Source organism: Cetorhinus maximus, chromosome 19 (genome assembly GCF_964194155.1).
Source record: "Cetorhinus maximus chromosome 19, sCetMax3.hap1.1, whole genome shotgun sequence".
Taxonomy (NCBI): domain Eukaryota; kingdom Metazoa; phylum Chordata; class Chondrichthyes; order Lamniformes; family Cetorhinidae; genus Cetorhinus; species Cetorhinus maximus.
In genome coordinates, this window is record NC_135897.1 from 29,056,737 (window position 1) to 29,076,962 (window position 20,226).

The following is a 20,226-nucleotide window of genomic DNA, read 5'->3' on the forward strand; positions in this document are numbered from 1 at the left end:
TGTGCTGTTAGGTAGGGGGCTCCAGGATTTTGGCCCAGTGACTGCTCTCTACATTGTGCCATTCATTGCTCAAGTTTCATTTAACCACTTTGCATTACTGAAAATTTCCAGCAAGTAAAATTTTAGGTGTTATAGAACAGGAAATATGCATATTATTAAAGCTAAATCAAACCAAAATTAAGATACCATTTAAAGATCGAACCCTTAAATTTGTAGAGAGAGAATAAAGCATAAACAGTGATGATGGTTTATTTGAGCTGTCTTGCGGATTAGCTTTAAATCATTATAAAACATACTCTGGTTTTTTTTGTTGTTCTTAAGCAACATTTTTTAAAATAGAAATCTGGAATAAACATGCAAAACGCCTTGCCAGGAGGCTGTAGAAGGTTTTATTTCCATAATGCCCTGGGCAAACTAGTTTAGCTTTGTAGTTTTAGACCTGGCTTTCCATTTAGTCACAGAAACAACTAACTCCTGCTGATTTAGTATTGGAATTAAAGACCTAAAGTGTTTGAAGATTACTCCACTAAAATACCACCTGTAGCACTGAAACACGAGGCTCCCACTGTGTGCACAGAACATCCTAGTTAGCAGGTAGCGGATTTTCTCTTGCTCTTTCAGTCTGTCACATCTGGTTTGCTTTGTTGCTGTTCTCTTTCAGACATGCTGGAGGCTAACGTGCTGCGCCAGCTCTTTAAAAGGGATGGTAAGTAACCTGCTGCATGCTATTGGAACACGGCAAGGACCATCTGCACAGCTAGCTATTACTGAGGGGAGATCTGTTTGTTTTCTTTCTAGTGAAAACTAGTTAAAAAGCAGCAGGGCAGGGGTCTCCCAGATGATGCAATCAGTGGCTGTGCTGCCTGGTATGGTATTAAGCCACATTGAGCAGGTGGGTCTCCAGTTTGATCTCTGCTCTGTGACTATTGAGCTGATCATTGCTGGAACAGACAGAAGAACAGTATAATTACCCTTAATAAACTCTGGGAGAAAAAAGTCAACCACGATTCCAGCAGTTCGCTATGCAATGACCCCTGCTGGAAATAATTTTGGTGTATTTCTTCCCTATGCGCTCCCCCCTCCCCACACCCGCTACCCCCACCCGCTTGCCCCCCCTCCCCCACCCCATCTCCTAGTGAAAATCAATTAGCTTGCTGTCAATCTCTGAGCTCAGACATGAAGAGCAACCAAGAAGGTAGTTGAAAGGTGTTAGTGCCCAAGGAACAGTCCTTCAACCCGAATCACTGCCTTCAGGAATGTGGATGGCGGAGTTGTGTGGAATTATGAAATCTAAAGAAAAATTGGTCTGTCTGCTACTTAACTTTTACAACTAGTCTTGTGCCTTTTCCATTTATAATTTTGAATATTTTTAAAATTAACATTATTGTTAATATTAGTAAAGCACTATTTTAAATCGGCCACAGTTAAGATCTGAGGATCTTGAAGGATTTGACAGTGTACTTGAATGTTTTCATTTTAAACATCACATGCTGTAAAATGATAGGCCACAACATAACCAGGCATTCTACATTCAACATTAGCTTACTTCCCCTTCTGAAAGTTTTTATCCTTTGCTGTGGTATAGTCCCTAGATATCTTGCACCCTCTGGTGCATCACTTAAATGGCCAATATTAATGTGTGGCCTTGTAGGTGAGTTTTGGGAATGTTATGTGAGCATGTTGTGAGATCAGGGCCAAACATGATTGCTCTCATTTAACATCTATAGACATGCACATCTAGCAGGGTATGCTGATTGATGAACAGCAATGCAAGCATTAATTGACTTTCCCAACCCTACCTCAGGAACATGAACCTAGGTGTAGTGACACCACAACTAGCAAACAGATCAAGGTACTCCGGACCCCTCCCACAACTCTTTTTTCGGTAAATCGATGACTGTATCGGTGCCATTTTGTTTTCTCGCCTAGATCTAGAAAAATGAATCCATTTTGCTTCTAATTCCCACCTCTCTCTCACCTTTATATTGTCTATCTCCAACATTTCCCTTTCCTTTCTTGACTTCTTTGTCTCCATTTGTGGTGATAGACTGTCCACCAATATTCAAGCCTGCCAATTCCCACAGCTACCTCGACTACCTCACACCCTGCATCCTGTAAGGTCTCCTTCCATTCTCCCAGTTTCTCCATCTCTGTCGCGTGTGTTCCGAAGATGCTGTCTTCCACAATGGCGCTTCTGACATGTCTTCCTTTTTCCTGAGCTGAGGTTCGCTGGCTGACAGGGCCCTCAGCTGTGTCAGACCCATTTCTTGCAACTCTGTCCTCACCCCTTCCCCTCCCTCCCAGAACCATGGTAGGATTCCCCTTATCCTCACTTTCCACCCTATCAGCATCTGTATTCAAAGGATCATCCTCCACCATTTCTGCCAATTCCAGCATAATGCCAGCACCACACATCTTCACCTGACTTCCCCTGTCAGCATTCCATAGGGACTGTTCCTTCTGTGACACCCTAGTCCTTGCCTCATCCCCTTCCCATGGCACCTTCCCATGCAATCGCAGGTGGTGTAACACCTGCCTCTTTACTTCCGCCCTCCTCACCATCCAAGGCCCCAAACACTCCTTTCAGGTGAAGCAGCGCTTCACTTGCACTTCTTTCAATTTAGTCTACTGCATTCGCTGATCATAATGCGGACTCCTCTACATGAGGGAGACTAAACGTAGACTGGGTGACTGCTTTGTGGAACACCTTTGCTCAGTCCGCAAGTATGTCGCTTGCCATTTCAATTCACCATCTTGCTCTCATGCTCACATCCCTGTCCTCAGCCTGCGGCCATGTTCCAGTGAAGCCCAATGTAAACTGGAGGAACAGCAACTCATCTTCTGATTAGGCACTTTACAGCCTTCTGGGCTTAACATTGAGTTCAGCAACTTCAGACCATGAACCCTGTCCTCCATTTTAATTTTTTTCCACCCCCCCCTCCCTTTCCCCCCGCCACCCCTAAGGGCCAGTGAGTAACTTGTTCTCATGTTTTGCTTTCAGGAAGTGCTGACCATTGTTCTGTTATTAACACATTCTGTGATCTGACCTTTATGCCACTCTTAACATCTGACTTAGGCTTTAACACTACCATTACCACTCCCTTTGTCTTGTGTCCATGACATCTTTGTCATTTAATCTCTCCTGAGCTCCCACCTATCCCCGACCTTCTATTTTGCTCCACCTGCTCCACTCCGTCTCTTCAACAGCTTAAAACCCATCACATTTCTACCTCTCTTCAGCTCTGAAGAAGTCATATGGACTCAAAATGTTAATTCTGTTTCTCTCTCCACAGATGTTGCCAGACCTATTGAGCTTTTCCAGCATTTCCTGTTTTTAGATCAATGGGAGAATTTTCCCCCCATTGGGTGGCTTGTGCGGGGGCGGGCACAGACCCAACTGGCACCCCCAATTGGGTCCGCGCCGCCATTTTATGTGGGCATGCCAATTAAGGCCCGCCCAGCGTGTCATGCGCCCGGAAGCACTGAGCACTCCCTGTGCGGCCGGGGGGGCGGCGTTCCAGGGTTCCCTGAGTTGGGGCCTGGACGCAGGCCGGACGTCACCCTGCGTCATTTGACGCCTTGGTGAGCGGGCCCTGCCCCCTCTCGCCGAGCCGAAAATTCTGGCCCGAGGAGCAATCTTTATGGTTCAGTCACTGGCTTGATTGACTCTCTTGACTGATCTCTTCAAGAAGCCTCCCTTATTTATTTAAATTAGTATTTTTTTCTAAAATCATTCCTTAAATGATAGGAAACAAATTAATTTAATTTGCGTTCAATAACATTAAATCCTTTATTGTCCACAAATGATATTGGAAGTATCCTGCATAAATTTATGTCTTATGTTTGAACACCAGTACCTGTTTTTCAACTGGTATGAGTTGGCAGTATTCAATTACACCACTGTACTCTTGGAGAGTGGAACTCTGCATGAACAGAGATCTGGCACCTGGTCTCTAAGTTCCGGTGGATTTTCACTAACAGCCAGCTCTTTGTTAACATTAGAAAAATTAAATATAACTCTTAAAAAGTGTACTTCAGTTGGAGATCTGCTAAATTGAATTGTGCGGAGACTTGAACGGCAGATTTCCCATCGATTTGTATTGTGCTAACACACTGTCTGTAGTACGATTGGCACATAAAGTGAGCATCTGCTCCTGCTATACTATCTACATACTGGAACAAAATTGTGAATTACTAATGAGCTCAGATTCCTGGATGGTTTTTATAACTACCAGGTAATAGTAAATATTTATGTATGGCGGAAGTTGAATCTGGTACCAATCAGCAATTAGACTTCAATGTGTCAATTTTTCCCTCAGTTTGAAATTATGTTGTGCAGTTGGCAGAGAATTAATAAAACGATGCCCAAATGGGGGAGCAGATTGATTTTTGGTTTGAAGCTAAATTCAGACTAAATATATTGTGTAACATTTCATGATTTATTTTCCTAATGTAATGGAGTCCTCTTAACTCTGGGACTTAAGGGATTGGAAATGAGGGATACACCAGAGGCAACAACTAGGGTGAAAGAGAGTAATAGTTCTAATGGTGATAAGGGTATTAAAGGTGGTGGAAAGGGTGTGATTTAGTAAACCAGTCGCTGCAAAAATGTCATGATAAAATGTAGGTCAAAGGCTAGATTGCTGGGAATTTGAAAGTGCAGCGGTAAGTGATTTGATGGAGAGTTTTTTCATGGACGCACACAGAGAGAAATGCATTTGAAAGGGGGAAGAGGAATATGGTTAGAGAGTGATACAAGGACATGGTCAGAGGTTGCCTCATCAGTGATAGTTATGATATGAGGCTTCAACCTTCAACACTAAAGGTTAAGCTTTTCAAAACTTATCTACTATCCCCAAATCTGAGGAGAGTTGTTTGTCAGTTCTCTCTCAATCTCAAACAGGATGAAAAGAATAGCTTGTCCTATGTGTTTGTAGCCTCTATATCCGATGTCCTTCATAGCCTCATATAACTATCATTGATGAGGCAACCTCTGACCATGTCCTTGTATCACTCTCTAACCATATTCCTCTTCTCCCTTTCAAATGCATTTCTCTCTGTGTGCGTCCATGAAAAAACTCTCCCTCAAATCACTTACCGCTGCACTTTCAAATTCCCAGCAATCTAGCTTTGACCTACATTTTATCATGACATTTTTGCAGCGACTGGTTTACTAAATCACACCCTTTCCACCACCTTTAATGCCCTTATCACCATTAGAACTATTACTCTCTTTCACCCTAGTTGTTGCCTCTGGTGTACCCCTCATTTCCAATCCCTTAAGTCCCAGGGTTAAGGATTTGAATGTTTTTGGTGAAGAACGGGTTTAACCGTCCACCACCAGATCCGGCTGGACCACTTAAAACATTATTGGGTAATGCTCCTTATCATTCACCATTCAACGATAACCCTAAGATTTGTCACACTGCTTGTCCAACATCCAATGTTAGTCCTGCAGAAATTTCTTCCAACTAAACATTGGGAAGGCTGAAGCCATCGTCTTTAGTCCCTGCCACAAATCCAATCCCTGGCCACCATTCCCATCCCTGATAACTGTCCTACGATGAATAAGATCATTTGCAACCTTGACGTTCTGCTTGACCTTGAGATGAGTTTCCACTCACATAGCTGCATTGTCACCAAGATTGTCTACCACCAGCTGTGTAACATCGCTCAACTCTAACCCTGCCTCAGCTCATATACTACTGAAGCTCTCTAGTTTCCTTTGGTACCTCATGACTTGGCTATTCCAATGCCCTTCTGGCTGACCTCCCAAATTCCACCCTACATGGTCTTGAGCTCGTCCAAAATCCTGCTACTCATATCTTAATTCACTCCAAACCTAGTTCACCTATCACACCAATGCTTGCTGAACTTCACTGGCTCCCTATCCAACAATGCCTTAATTTTATAATTCTTATCTTTGCTTTCAAATCTCTCCATGGTATTGCCACTCCCGTTCTCTGTAGCCTCCTTCAGTCCTATAAGCCTATGAGATATCTGCACTCTTTCAATTCTGGTCTCTTGTGGCATCCCCAGCTTTAAATTGTTTCACCATTAGTGGCCATGCTTTCAGCTACCTTGGCCCTAAGAAAGTGAATTCTCTCCCTACACCTTTCTGCCTCTCCTTTAAGATACTTCTGCAAACCTATTTCTTTGACCTAATTTATGGTCATTAGCCCTGATATCTCCTTTTGTGGTTCAGCGTTTTTATTGATATTGATTTTGCCAGATCTTTCAGGATCTTTTACTATGATAAACGCACTTCAAACATATAAATTGCTTTTGTCATCTGATGAGTAAACCTACTCTCTCCTCCATCATCAAATTTATTTTTCTGTCTCGATTAGCGACCTTTCTGTCCTTCATTCTATAAATACGACCACGGTGATAGTTCTCTTAACTCGTTCCTTTTGTTCCCTTTAAATTCCAAGTACTCTACTGTATGTTTCTCCTCCATGCAATATCTTTGTTGAAATCAGCACTCATTGAACTGTCTCCTACTCCAACTTATTGTGGGCTAGATCTAGCTCTAGACACCATCATCACCATTCCTGTGTATCCTGTCCCACTGGCAGGACAGACCCAGTAGATTTGGCGGTACAGTGGTAAACAATTGGGAGGGAGTTGCTCTGGGAGTCCTCAGCATCGACTCCGGACCCCATGAAGTCTCTTGGCATCAGGTCAAAAATGGGCAAGGAAACCTCCTGCTGATTACCACATACTGCCTTCCCTCAGCTGATGAATCAGTGCTCCTTCATGTTGAACACCACTTGGAGGAAGCACTGAGGGTGGCAAGGATGCCGAATGTACTCTGGGTGGGAGACTTCAATGTCCATAACCAAGAGTGGCTCGGTAGCACCACTACTGACCGAGCTGGCCAAGTCATAAATGGCATAACTGATAGACTGGGTCTTCGGCAGGTGGTGAGGGAACCGACACGAGGGAAAAACATACTTGACATCATCCTCACCAACCTGCCGGCCACAGATCCATGACAGTATCGGTAGGAGGGACCACCACACAGTCCTTGTGGAGATAAAGTCCTGCCTTCACATTGAGGATACCCTCAATCGTGTTGTGTGGCAATACCACCGTGCTTAATGTGATAGATTTCGAACAGATCTAGCAACTCAAAACTGGGCAACCATGAGGCGCTGTGGGCCATCAGCAGCAGCAGAATTGTACTCAAACACAATCTGTAACCTCATGGCCTGGCATATACCCAACTCTACCATTACCATCAAGCCTGGGGATCAACCCTGGTTCAATGAAGAGTGCAGGTGGGCATGCCAGGAGCAGCACCAGGCATATCTAAAAATGAGGTGTCAACCTGGTGAAGCTATAACACAGGACTACTGCATGCAAAACAGCATAAGCAGCAAGTGACAGACAGAGCTAAGCAATCCCACAACCAATGGATCAGACCTAAGTTCTGCAGTCCTGCCATATCCAGTTGTGAATGGTGGTGGAATTTAAACAACTCACTGAAGGAGGAGGCTCCACAATATCCCCATCCTCCATGATGGAGGAGCCCAGCACATCAGTGCAAAAGATAAGGTTGAAGCATTTGCTACAATCTTCAGCCAGAAGTGCCGAGTGGATGATCCATCTCGGCCTCCTCCGGGGGTCCCCAGCATCACAGATGCCAGTCTTCAGCCAATTCAATTCACTCCACGTGATATCAAGAAATGGCTGAAGGCACTGGTTATTGCTAAGGCTATGGGCTCTGATAACATTCCAGCAATAGTACTGAAGACTTGTGCTCCAGAACTTGCCATGCCCCTAGCCAAGCTGTTCCAGTACAGCTACAACACTGGCATCTACCCGGTAATGTGGAAAATTGCCCAGGTATGTCCTGTACACAAAAAGCAGGATAAATCCAACCCGGCCAATTACCACTCCATCAGTCTACTCTTGATCATCAGTAAAGTGATGGAAGAGGTCATCAACAGTGCTATCAAGTGGCACTTGCTTAGGAATAACCTGCTCAGTTTGGGTTCCATCATGACCACTCAACTCCTGATCTCATTACAGCTTTGGGCCAAACATGGACAAAAGAGCTGAACTCTTGATGTGAGGTGAGAGTGACTGCCCTTGACATCAAGGCCACATTTGACCAAGTGTGGCATCAAGGAGCCCTAGCAAAACTGAAATCAATGGGAATAGGGGGGGAAAACTCTCCGCTGGCTGGGGTCATACCTAGCTCAAAGGAAGATGGTTGTGGTTGTTGGAGGTCAGTCATCTCAGCTCCAGGACATCACTGCAGGAGTTCCTCAGGGTAGTGTCCTCAGCCCAACCATCTTCAGCTGCTTCAATCAATGACCTTCCTTCCATCATAAGATCAGAAGTGGGGATGTTCGCTGAGGATTGCACAATGTTCAGCAGCATTCATGACTCCTCCGATACTGAAACAGTCCATGTCCAAATACAGCAAGACCTTGGCAATATCCAGGCTTGGGCTGCCAATTGGCAAGTAACATTCACGCCACACAAGTATCAGGCAATGACCATCTCCAACAAAAGAGAATCCAGCCATTGCCCATGACATTCAATGGCATTACTATCACTGAATCCCCCACTATCAACATCCTGGGGGTTACCATTGACCAGAATCTGAACAGGACTAGCCATATAAATACTGTGGCTACAAGAGCAGGTCAGAGGCTAGGAATCCTGCAATGAGTAACTCACCTCCTGACTCCCCAAAGCCTGTCCACCATCGACAAAGCACAAGTCAGCAGTATAATGGAATATTCCCCACTTGCCTGGATGAGTGCAGCTCCCACATCACTCAAGAAGCTTGACACCGCCCAGGACAAAGCAGCCCACTTGATTGGCACCACATCCACAAACATTCACTCCCTCCACCACCGACGCACAGTTGCAGCAGTGTGTACCATCTACAAGATACACTGCAGGAATTCACCAAGGTTCCTTCAACAGCACCTTCCAAACCCACATCCAGTACCATCTGGAAGGACAGGGGCAGCAGATAGACGGGAACACCACCACATGGACGTTCCCTCCAAGTCTCACACCATCCTGACTTGGAAATATATCACCATTCCTTCACTGTCGCTGGGTCAAAATCCTGGAACTCCCTTCCTAACAGCACTGTGGGTGTACCTACACCACATGGACTGCAGCGGTTTAAGAAGGCAACTCACCACCACCTTCTCAGGAGCAACTAGGGATGGGCAATAAATGCTGGCCCAGCCAGCAAAGCCCACATCCTCTGAACTAATTTTTTTAAAATGGAAAAATAATGGTGTGTTAATAACGCACACTGTTATTAATGCACAGATCGCTCAGCAAATTCAGAGAATTATGAGACACACTATGAGTTGCAAATCTCCAGAACTTACTGCTTGATTCCTGTCACTCTTGTAATTTGCGCACAGAAACAGCATCTCTCCCTTGGCTTCCCCATTATTTTTAAGAATGTGCTGCATTTGCACATTAAATTCACATTAATCTTACCACAGGAAGTAATGTCTGGTGATGAACATTAACAGCACAAGTATCTTTTTTAGGGATATAATTGTTATTGCAATGCAATCAACCTCAATGGCCCAGAAATTGTACAATTTAAATTGCAGTCTTATTTTTTCAGGTGATAAATTGTTATTTGAGATTTTAAAATGTAACATTTTTAAAAGCTGTTCTTACTTTTCCTTTCTATCTCTTTTTTTCTCTGTCTCGAAATCTAGATACTCTTTCCTTCACATTATTATCTCTTTCTGTACCTAATTTTGAAAAAAAACTGTAGCACTCGTCTCATTCTCCTGCTCTTGCCCACTGAGCCTGCAAATTTCAAATATGTATCCAACTCCCTTTTGCATTCCAGGTTGTAACAGCTGTTGTATGAAGGAATTGTCTTCATCTTCCCCTGGTTCTTTTGCCAATTATTTGAAATCTGGGACCTTCTATGATGTATTTTTTTTCAAGTGAAATCTGAGGCTTTACCACATGAAACATTGTGAAGATCTCACTGGAAGTGGGGCTTGATGTTTTGAAATTTTATTAAAATCAGTAAGTGATATAAAGCAGTGTAATAATGAGTGACAAGGTAGTATAATAGGCCTGCTATTGCATTTTACACATTTTATTTAGGAATCAGTTCTGGGACATTGCAGTAATATTAAAATAATTTATTTTAAACAAGTGCAGTTTACGGTCCTCCTCTTTTGGGAAGTTGTTTTAGCCAAAACTCACGAAAAGGGAAAAGTTTACCATTTGTTTCCCAGGCTTAGTGGACTCTGGTAAAATTAGTAGCCTTGATTCAGCCAATGCCATGTTTCTGTTTCTCCCCAGTTGATGAACAGGAAATTACTGTGGAACCCAATGAAGCAAAGAACTTCTTAACGAAACTGACACGTTCTAAACGACACTCAAAACAGTATCATCAGAACCCAGATTTCTGGAGAACGTACCAGCATTTCAGTGATATTGGATTTGACGAAGGAGTAAGTACCATTGTTCTTGTGAAAGAGGGATTTTTAAAAAATTAATTTGTGGGACGTGGGCTTCTCTGGCTGGATCAGCATTTATTGCCCATCCCTAGTTACCCTTGAGAAGATGGTGGCGAGCTGCCTTCTTCAACTGCTGCAGTCCATGTGCTGTAGGTACACCCACAGTGCTGTTAGGAAGGGAGTTCCAGGATTTTGACCCAGCGACAGTGAAAGAACTTCAATATATTTCCAAGTCAGGATGGTTTGTGGCTTGGAGGGGGATTTCCAGGTGGTGTTGTTCCCATATGTCTGCTGCCCTTGTCCTTCGACATGGTCATTGGTTTGGAAGATGCTGTCGAAGGAGCCTTGGTGAGTTCCTGCAGTGCATCTTGTAGATGGTATACACTGTTGCTACTGTACGTCGGTGATGGAGGAAATGAATGTTTGTGAATGGGGTGCCAATTGAGTGGGCTGCTTTGTCCTGGATAGTGTCAAGTTTCTTGAGTGTTGTGGGAGCTGAACTCATCTAAGCAAGTGGAGAATATTCCATCACACTCCTGACTTGTGCCTTGTTGATGGTGGACAGGCTTTGGGGAGTCAGGAGGTGACTTACTGATCTGCTCTTGCAGCCACAGTATTTGTATGGCTAGTCCAGTTCAGTTTCTGGTCAATGGTAACCCCCAGGATGTTGATAGTGGGGGGATTCGGCAATGGTAATGCCATTGAACATCAAGGGGCGATGATTAGATCCTGTCTTATTGGAGGTGGTCATTGCCTGGCACTTGTGTGCCACAAATGTTACTTTCCACTTCTCAGCCTAAGTCTTTGATATTGTCCAGGTTTTGCTGCATTTGGACATGGACTGCTTCAGTATCTGAGAAGTCGCGAATGCTGCTGAGTATTTTGCAATCATCAGAAAACATCCCCACTTCTGACCTTATGATGGAAGGAGGGTCACTGATGAAGCAGCTGAAGATAGTTGGGCCTAGGACACTACCCTTAGGAACTCATGCAGTGATGTCCAGGAACTGAGGTGATTGACCTTGCACAACCACAGCCATCTTCCTTTGTGCTAGGTATGATTCCAACCAGTGGAGAGTTTTCCCCCTGATTCCCATTGACTCCAGTTTTGCTAGAGCTCCTTGATGCCACACTCAGTCAAATGCAGCCTTGATGTCAAGGGCAGTCACTCATCTCTGGAGTTCAGCTCTTTTGTCCATGTTGACCCAAGGCTGCAATGAGGTCAGGAGCTGAGTGGCCTTGACAGAACCCAAACTGAGCAGGTTATTGCTAAGCAAGTGCCGCTTGATAGCACTGTTGATGACCCCTTCCATCACTTTACTGATGATTGAGAGTAGACTGATGGGGCAGTGATTGACCGGGTTGGATCTGTCCTGCTTTTTGTGTACAGGACATACCTGGGCAATTTTCCACATAGCGGGGTAGATGCCAGTGTTGTAGCTGTACTGGAATAGCTTGGCTAGGGGCATGGCAGTTTCTGGAGCGCAAGTCTTCAGTACTATTGCCAGAAAATTGTCAGGGCCCATCGCCTTTGCAGTATCTAGTGCCTTCAGCCATTTCTTGATATCACATGGAGTGAATCGAATTGGCTGAAGACTGGCATTTGTGATGCTGGGGACCTCTGGAGGATGCCGAGTTGGATCATCCATGCGGCATTTCTGGCTGAAGATTGTAGCAAATGCTTCAGCCTTATCTTTTGCACTGATATGCTGGATTCGCCCATCATTGAGGATAGGGATATTTGTGCAGCCTCCTCCTCCAGTGAGTTGTTGAATTGTTCACCACCATTCACAGTTGAATGTGACATGACTGCAGAGCTTAGATCTGATCTGTTGGTTGTGGAATCACTTAGTCCTGTCTATCACTTGCTGATTATGCTGTTTAGCACGCAAGTGGTTCTGTGTTATAGCTTCATCAGGTTGACACCTCATTTTTAGTATGCCTGGTGCTGTTCCTGGCGTGCCCTCCTGCATTCTTCATTGAACCAGGATTGATCCCTTGGCTTGATGGTAATGGTAGAGTGGGAGATATGCTGGGACCTAAGGTTACAGATTGTGTTTGAGTACAATTCTGCTGCTGCTGATGGCCCACAGCGCCTCATGGATGCCCAATCTTGGGTTGCTAGATCTGTTTGAAATCGACCCCATTTAGCATGGTGGTAGTGCCTCACAACACGATGGAGGGTATCCTCAGTGTGAAGGAGGAACTTTGTCTCCACAAGGACTGTACAGTGCTCATCCCTACCGATACTGCCATGGATAGATGCATCTGCAGCAGGAAGGTTGGTGAGGACAAGGTGAAGTATGTTTTTCCCTCATTGGCTCCCTCACCACCTGCCACAGACCCAGTCTAGTGGCTACATCCTTTAGGATTTGGCTAGCTCGGTCTATAATGATGCTACCAAGCCACTCTTTGTGATGGGCATTGAAGCCCCAACCCAGAGTACATTTTGTGCCCTTGCTACCCTCAGTGTTTCCTCCAAGTGGTGTTCAACATGAAAGAGTAGTAACTCATCAGCTGAGGGAGGACAGTACATGGTAATCAGCAGGAGGTTTCCCTGCCTATGTTAGACTTCATGGGATGAGAGTCAATGTTGAGGACTCCCAGGGCAACTCCACTGTATACCACTGTGCCATCACCTCTGCTGGATCTGTCATGTTGTTGGAACAAGACATACACAGGGATGGTGATGGTGATGCCTGGGACACTATCTAAAAGGTATGATTCCATGAGTATGATTATGTCAGGCTGTTGCTTGACTAGTCTGTGAGACAGCTCTTCCCAATTTTGGCACACGCCCCCAGATGTTAGTAAGGAGAACTTTATGGGGTCAAGAGGGCTGGGTTTGCTGTTGTCATTTCTGGCTCCTATGCCTATGCCGGGTGGTCTGTCTGGTTTCATTCCTTTTTTTTAGAGTTTTTAGTGTTTTGATACAACTGAGGGTTTGCTCGGCCATTTCAGAGGGCATTTAAGAGTCAACCATATTGCTGTGTATCTGGAGTCACAGGGAGGCCAGACCAGGTAAAGATGGCAGATTTCCCTCTCTAAAGGGTCTTAGTGGTTTTTTTTACGACAATCGACAGTGGTTTCATGGTCATCATTAGACTTATAAATTCCAGATTTTTATTGAATTCAAGTTTCACCATCAGCTGTGTTGGGATTCAAACCCAAGTCCCCAGAGCATTACCCTGGGTTTCTGGATTATTCATCCAGTGACAATACCACTACACCACCATCTCCCCCTTTGTGTATGAAAAATAAACAGATTTACCTATCAGATTTAATTATGAGACAATGGGCCAGATTTTGCTGTCAAAATAATAGAAAGACTAATGGCACTTGCTGTTACCTACAGCTAAACTTCTGGTGAGAAGCAGGTGCATGGTTAAATGCCAATATCTAAATGTTATTGACTGAGTTTTGCTACTCTGTCATTAACTTGGAAACTGATTCTTGCCCTTATTCTCCCCATTGTTTTGCGGAACTTGCTGTATTTGTCCATTAAACTTTCAACAGAAAGTTAAGCCTCGTCAGTACCTTTTTAATGATGTGATAAGTGTTAATGACTGTGAATCAACCTCTCAGGCACCAAAAATTAACCTTCAACAAGCGTGGACTCTCATTCATTCAGATTTTGAAATTTTTGGGAATTTTAGAAACGTCAAACCTTTTTATACACTTTTCCTTTCTGCATCTTTATTCTCTCTTTTAATCTAATATTTATTTTCCTCTCTGTTTCTTTCTGTATCTGATTAGATATTGAATTCACCCATTTACATTCATTGCCTCTTCTCAGTCCTTTCCTGTATTTATTACCCAATCCTTAAATCTCATAGATTAAGGAGATACCCTGTTTACTCAGGTCCCAGATGCCTTATTTCTCTTTCTATATCATTATCAGTTTGCACTTTCAGCAACTCTTGGGCAATATCTTTTTGAGCTGAATAAGGCAATTGCAAGTCAAACAAATGGCAAATGCCATAATTTGCCCTGTTAAAGGAAATTCTGGCCCAGTAAATTATCTTAAGCCAAACAACCACATATATCTGTTTAATCTAAAAGTACATTGTAAAATCTTTGGACTTCACCGATATATTGTCTTTATCTGAGGACAAACCATGGAAATGGTTCGTAGGTAATATTTTGATAGAAAACATAATTATCTTTGTATGGAATTTGCCTATAATCTAAGAGAAATCATTTTTAGTTGAACCTGAGTGATGATGCTATTGAGAAATATTGCTAACCTCTGTGACAACAAGTAAATCTCTTCTCTCCATCTTCTTATCATAAATCTCTTTTCTCTCTTTCTCCATAGAAGTATCTAATTGGATGGAATTAATCTGTCCACTTCTGTGGTCCTTTCTGATAATTTATTCCACAATTTTTGGGGTGAGAAACCTTGCCCAACGGCCTTCTTGCTCCCAGTTTGTAATTTTTAAATTGTGTCTTCCTAATTATTTCAGCCCTTTATCATAGTGAGCAATTTATTTGGATTAACTTCATTAATTCCTTTCGGAATTTCACAAATTTCAATTGGGTCACCTCACAGTCTCCCCCTTTCCAAGGACAAACAGTCAAACCTACGTGGAGTGGACAGGAGTTCAGACTTCAGGTTGAATGCACTAACTTCAACATGGTGGTTCACTAATCTCAATCGGGCTGCCAGAGAGATGAATTAAGCTGGATTGAAAACTCCGCAGTAGAAAGAGAATGCATAGTAATCAAGCCAACTGCACAGATACTCTCACCTACCTCCCAGTCACTGGCTTCAGAAAGCCAGAGGTTTATTGAGCCTCCAGACTGAGGAACAGTGCATCACATAAAAATAAAGTGGAGAATAAAGAAATGATAAATTGCAGTTTATCAGAGGAGAACAAGAACTATTTTGCCAGCAGGTACAAATTAGTAGAAAGAAAGTGTAAAATGTGTCAGACTTTTGCAGCAGCCCCTGTTATCCACCACTACTTCCATTTTACCACAGGTACGTGAAATGGACAGAGTTTATCTACATTATCTTAAGTCCAAGAACAGAGACGAGGTCCAGCAGTCATATCAAGCACATCTGCAGCGTCTGAGTGAAGAGGAATGTGACACAACAAAAGATCCCGATTGTCAGCCAACTGTTCTTCACAAGCAAATAGCTTATACTCAGAAGCAATGTGACCCTTACAGAGACCCACACTGCAGGACTGAAGCGTACTCCTGTGACCCACAGAAAGATCCATACTGCAGAGCAGAAGCGTACTCCTGTGACCCACAGAAAGATCCATACTGCAGAGCAGAAGTGTACTCCTGTGACCCACAGAAAGATCCATACTGCAGAGCAGAAGCGTACTCCTGTGACCCACAGAAAGATCCATACTGCAGAGCAGAAGCGTACTCCTGTGACCCACAGAAAGATCCATACTGCAGAACTAAAGCGTACTCCTGTGACCCACAGAAAGATCCATACTGTAGAGCAGAAGCGTACTCGTGTGACCCACAGAAAGATCCATACTGCAGAGCAGAAGCGTACTCCTGTGACCCACAGAAAGATCCATACTGTAGAGCAGAAGCGTACTCGTGTGACCCACAGAAAGATCCATACTGCAGAGCAGAAGCGTACTCCTGTGACCCACAGAAAGATCCATACTGCAGAGCAGAAGCGTACTCCTGTGACCCACAGAAAGATCCATACTGCAGAACTAAAGCGTACTCCTGTGACCCACAGAAAGATCCATACTGTAGAGCAGAAGCATACTCCTGTGACCCACAGAAAGATCCATACTGTAGAGCAGAAGCGTACTCGTGTGACCCTCAGAAAGATCCATACTGCAGAGCAGAAGCGTACTCCTGTGACCCACAGAAAGATCCATACTGTAGAGCAGAAGCGTACTCCTGTGACCCACAGAAAGATCCATACTGCAGAGCAGAAGTGTACTCCGTTGATTCACAGAAATCTGCATACGGCATAGCAGAGCCTTGTGACCCATACAAAAACCCCAACTGCAGAGCCCAAGTACAGTTATGTGACCCCTTTAAAGATCCAAAATGTTCCCAACAACCTTACACTTATGCCCAATATGCTCAGTTAGTGAATCAGTATTGTAATCCATATGATCCAAACAATCCACACTGTCTGGCACTAGTTGACTACTTAAAGCAAATATGTGATCCATACTCAGATTCTAACTGTTTTCCAAGAACAAAGAAAGAAGTACATTCCACATACTCTGCCTGTGACCCTGCAAAGGATCCATATTGCCGTTCCAACGTGGCTGCATATAAAAGTCCATATGATTGTGACCCATACTATGACCACAACTGTCAGTTAGCATATCATCCTAAGGATGAGCCTGCACCAGACTCTAAATGTGACCCCAGATATGACCCTTATTGTCGTCCTGATAGCTCTGTATACAGTGGTAAAAGTGAATTTGTATGTGATCCCTATCGTGACCCTAGATGTCGACAAAATGTAAAATCTATTGGCCAAGGTGTTCAAGGTCCTGATTGTGACCCTGAGTATGATCGTGACTGTCGCAGACCTCAATCTATGTACAAAGGTCAAACAAAGGACGGTTACGATTGTGATCTCTATTATCACCCAGACTGTTATCCAGTTCATGATTCTCAGCCAAGTGACAGCTGTGACCCCTATGACCCCAACTGCCATGAAAATGAAGAACATAATCGAGTACCTGAACACGACAGAAACTGTGATCCTGAACGTGATCCTTATTGTCATAGAAGTACATCCACAGAGAATTGTGACCCCTACTCTGACCCTGAATGTTATTCCCGATACAGAGCTAGAGAGCAAGAAAGACCAGCTGCAGAGAATTGTGACCCTCACTCTGACCCTGAGTGTTATTCCCGATATCGAGACAGGGAGCAAGAAAGACCAGCTACAGAGAATTGTGACCCCTACTCTGACCCTGAGTGTTATTCCCGATATCGAGACAGGGAGCAAGAAAGACCAGCTACAGAGAATTGTGACCCCTACTCTGACCCTGAGTGTTATTCCCGATATCGAGCTAGAGAGCAAGAAAGACCAGCTGCAGAGAATTGTGACCCTCACTCTGACCCTGAATGTTATTCCCGATATCGAGCTAGAGAGCAAGAAAGACCAGCTACAGAGAATTGTGACCCTCACTCTGACCCTGAGTGCTATTCCCGATATCGAGACAGGGAGCAAGAAAGACCAGCAACAGAGAATTGTGACCCCTACTCTGACCCTGAATGTTATTCCCGATATCGAGCTAGAGAGCAAGAAAGACCAGCTGCAGAGAATTGTGACCCTCACTCTGACCCTGAATGTTATTCCCGATACAGAGCTAGAGAGCAAGAAAGACCAGCTACAGAGAATTGTGACCCTCACTCTGACCCTGAGTGTTATTCCCGATATCAAGACAGGGAACAAGAAAGACCAGCTGCAGAGAATTGTGACCCCCACTCTGACCCTGAGTGTTATTCCCGATATCGAGACAGGGAGCAAGAAAGACCAGCTACAGAGAATTGTGACCCCTACTCTGACCCTGAATGTTATTCCCGATACAGAGCTAGAGAGCAAGAAAGACCAGCTGCAGAGAATTGTGACCCTCACTCTGACCCTGAGTGTTATTCCCGATATAGAGACAGGGAGCAAGAAAGACCAGCTGCAGAGAATTGTGACCCCCACTCTGACCCTGAATGTTATTCCCGATATCGAGACAGGGAGCAAGAAAGACCAGCTACAGAGAATTGTGACCCCTACTCTGACCCTGAATGTTATTCCCGATACAGAGCTAGAGAGCAAGAAAGACCAGCTACAGAGAATTGTGACCCTCACTCTGACCCTGAGTGTTATTCCCGATACAGAGCTAGAGAGCAAGAAAGACCAGCTACAGAGAATTGTGACCCCTACTCTGACCCTGAATGTTATTCCCGATACAGAGCTAGAGAGCAAGAAAGACCAGCTGCAGAAAATTGTGACCCTCACTCTGACCCTGAGTGTTATTCCCGATACAGAGCTAGAGAGCAAGAAAGACCAGCTACAGAGAATTGTGACCCCTACTCTGACCCTGAGTGTTATTCCCGATACAGAGTTAGAGAGCAAGAAAGACCAGCTACAGAGAATTGTGACCCCTACTCTGACCCTGAGTGTTATTCCCGATACAGAGCTAGAGAGCAAGAAAGACCAGCTGCAGAGAATTGTGACCCTCACTCTGACCCTGAGTGTTATTCCCGATATCGAGCTAGAGAGCAAGAAAGACCAGCTGCAGAGAATTGTGACCCCTACTCTGACCCTGAGTGTTATTCCCGATACAGAGCTAGAGAGCAAGAAAGACCAGCTGCAGAGAATTGTGACCCTCACTCTGACCCTGAGTGTTATTCCCGATACAGAGCTAGAGAGCAAGAAAGACCAGCTACAGAGAATTGTGACCCTCAGTCTGACCCTGAGTGTTATTCCCGATACAGAGCTAGAGAGCAAGAAAGACCAGCTACAGAGAATTGTGACCCCCACTCTGACCCTGAGTGTTATTCCCGATACAGAGCTAGAGAGCAAGAAAGACCAGCTACAGAGAATTGTGACCCTCACTCTGACCCTGAGTGTTATTCCCGATACAGAGCTAGAGAGCAAGAAAGACCAGCTGCAGAGAATTGTGACCCCCACTCTGACCCTGAGTGTTATTCCCGATACAGAGCTAGAGAGCAAGAAAGACCAGCTACAGAGAATTGTGACCCCCACTCTGACCCTGAGTGTTATTCCCGATATCAAGACAGGGAGCAAGAAAGACCAGCTACAGAGAATTGTGACCCCTACTCTGATCCTGAGTGTTATTATTCCCAATATCGTGCTCGACAACAAGAAAGAGCTGCTACAGAGAATTGCGATCCTAATGTTGACCCTTATTGCGACAGGTCTCAACCTCACATTAATGAGCAAACACAAGACAGAAGAGCTACAGAAGATTGTGACCCAGATTATGATTCAAACTGTCACAAACAGATGGGGCGTGAGTGTAACCCTGACCACGACCCTGATTGCAGTAGCAGTCTCTCCTATGCCAGTGAACGAACACAGACAAAAGTCTGTGACCCATATGACCCTTATTGTGCTGAAGTGGCAACAGAGTCTTATCAGCCAGAACACAACTGTAATCCCGAACATGATTCTGACTGCCAGACTTCTCAATCTCATGGTGATGACCAAATACACAGAGAAGATTGTGACTCATACTATGACTCCAATTGTCGCAATGAAAAGGACGGTCTTTATGAGCCAGATTCTGACTGTGACTTTGAATGCCGCATGGGGCGATTTGGTGTTACCGACGGAGAGGCTGACTTCCATGATACCAGCCGTTATGAAATCATCTGTGATCCAGACCTTGAAACTCCGTGTCCTTATGAAAATGGTAATAATGACGTGACAACATCTTATGATCAATATCATAATATATATAACCCTTATAGCGCAGGGTACGAGGAACAATATCAAAGTGATCAGGAGACTCATCGTGGAACTGGAATTGAAGATGATTCTCACGGAAATCTAAACACCTCTAAAGAAGATAATTAGATCTGCTCAACTCTATTACCTTTGGTGGGGGAAAGTTATTTGTGATGGCTTTATTTTTATTGTATGCCTTTGAATAATAGAAAATTGAAGAGATGTGAATCTAAAATATTGATCTGAGTGAGTAAATAAAAGAACACATTTCCTACTAATTTGTGTCTATGCCAACAGTTTTTACTGGGGTCCTGATGCAGCATACTTCAATAT

The 20,226-nt window shown here is 44.2% G+C and overlaps 1 protein-coding gene across 1 annotated transcript in view; it reads left to right on the plus strand.

Annotated features, from left to right (window-relative positions):
• Positions 1-19,873, plus strand: part of LOC144694066 (uncharacterized) — a 37,550-nt gene extending 17,677 nt beyond the window's left edge. The window contains exons 3-6 of the mRNA XM_078564427.1: positions 662-706; positions 10,318-10,469; positions 15,460-18,543; positions 18,620-19,873. Coding sequence (XP_078420553.1) covers positions 662-706; positions 10,318-10,469; positions 15,460-18,543; positions 18,620-19,873 — 4,535 coding nt within the window. The remainder of the gene's footprint in view (positions 1-661; positions 707-10,317; positions 10,470-15,459; positions 18,544-18,619) is intronic.
• The last annotated feature ends 353 nt before the right edge of the window (positions 19,874-20,226 follow it).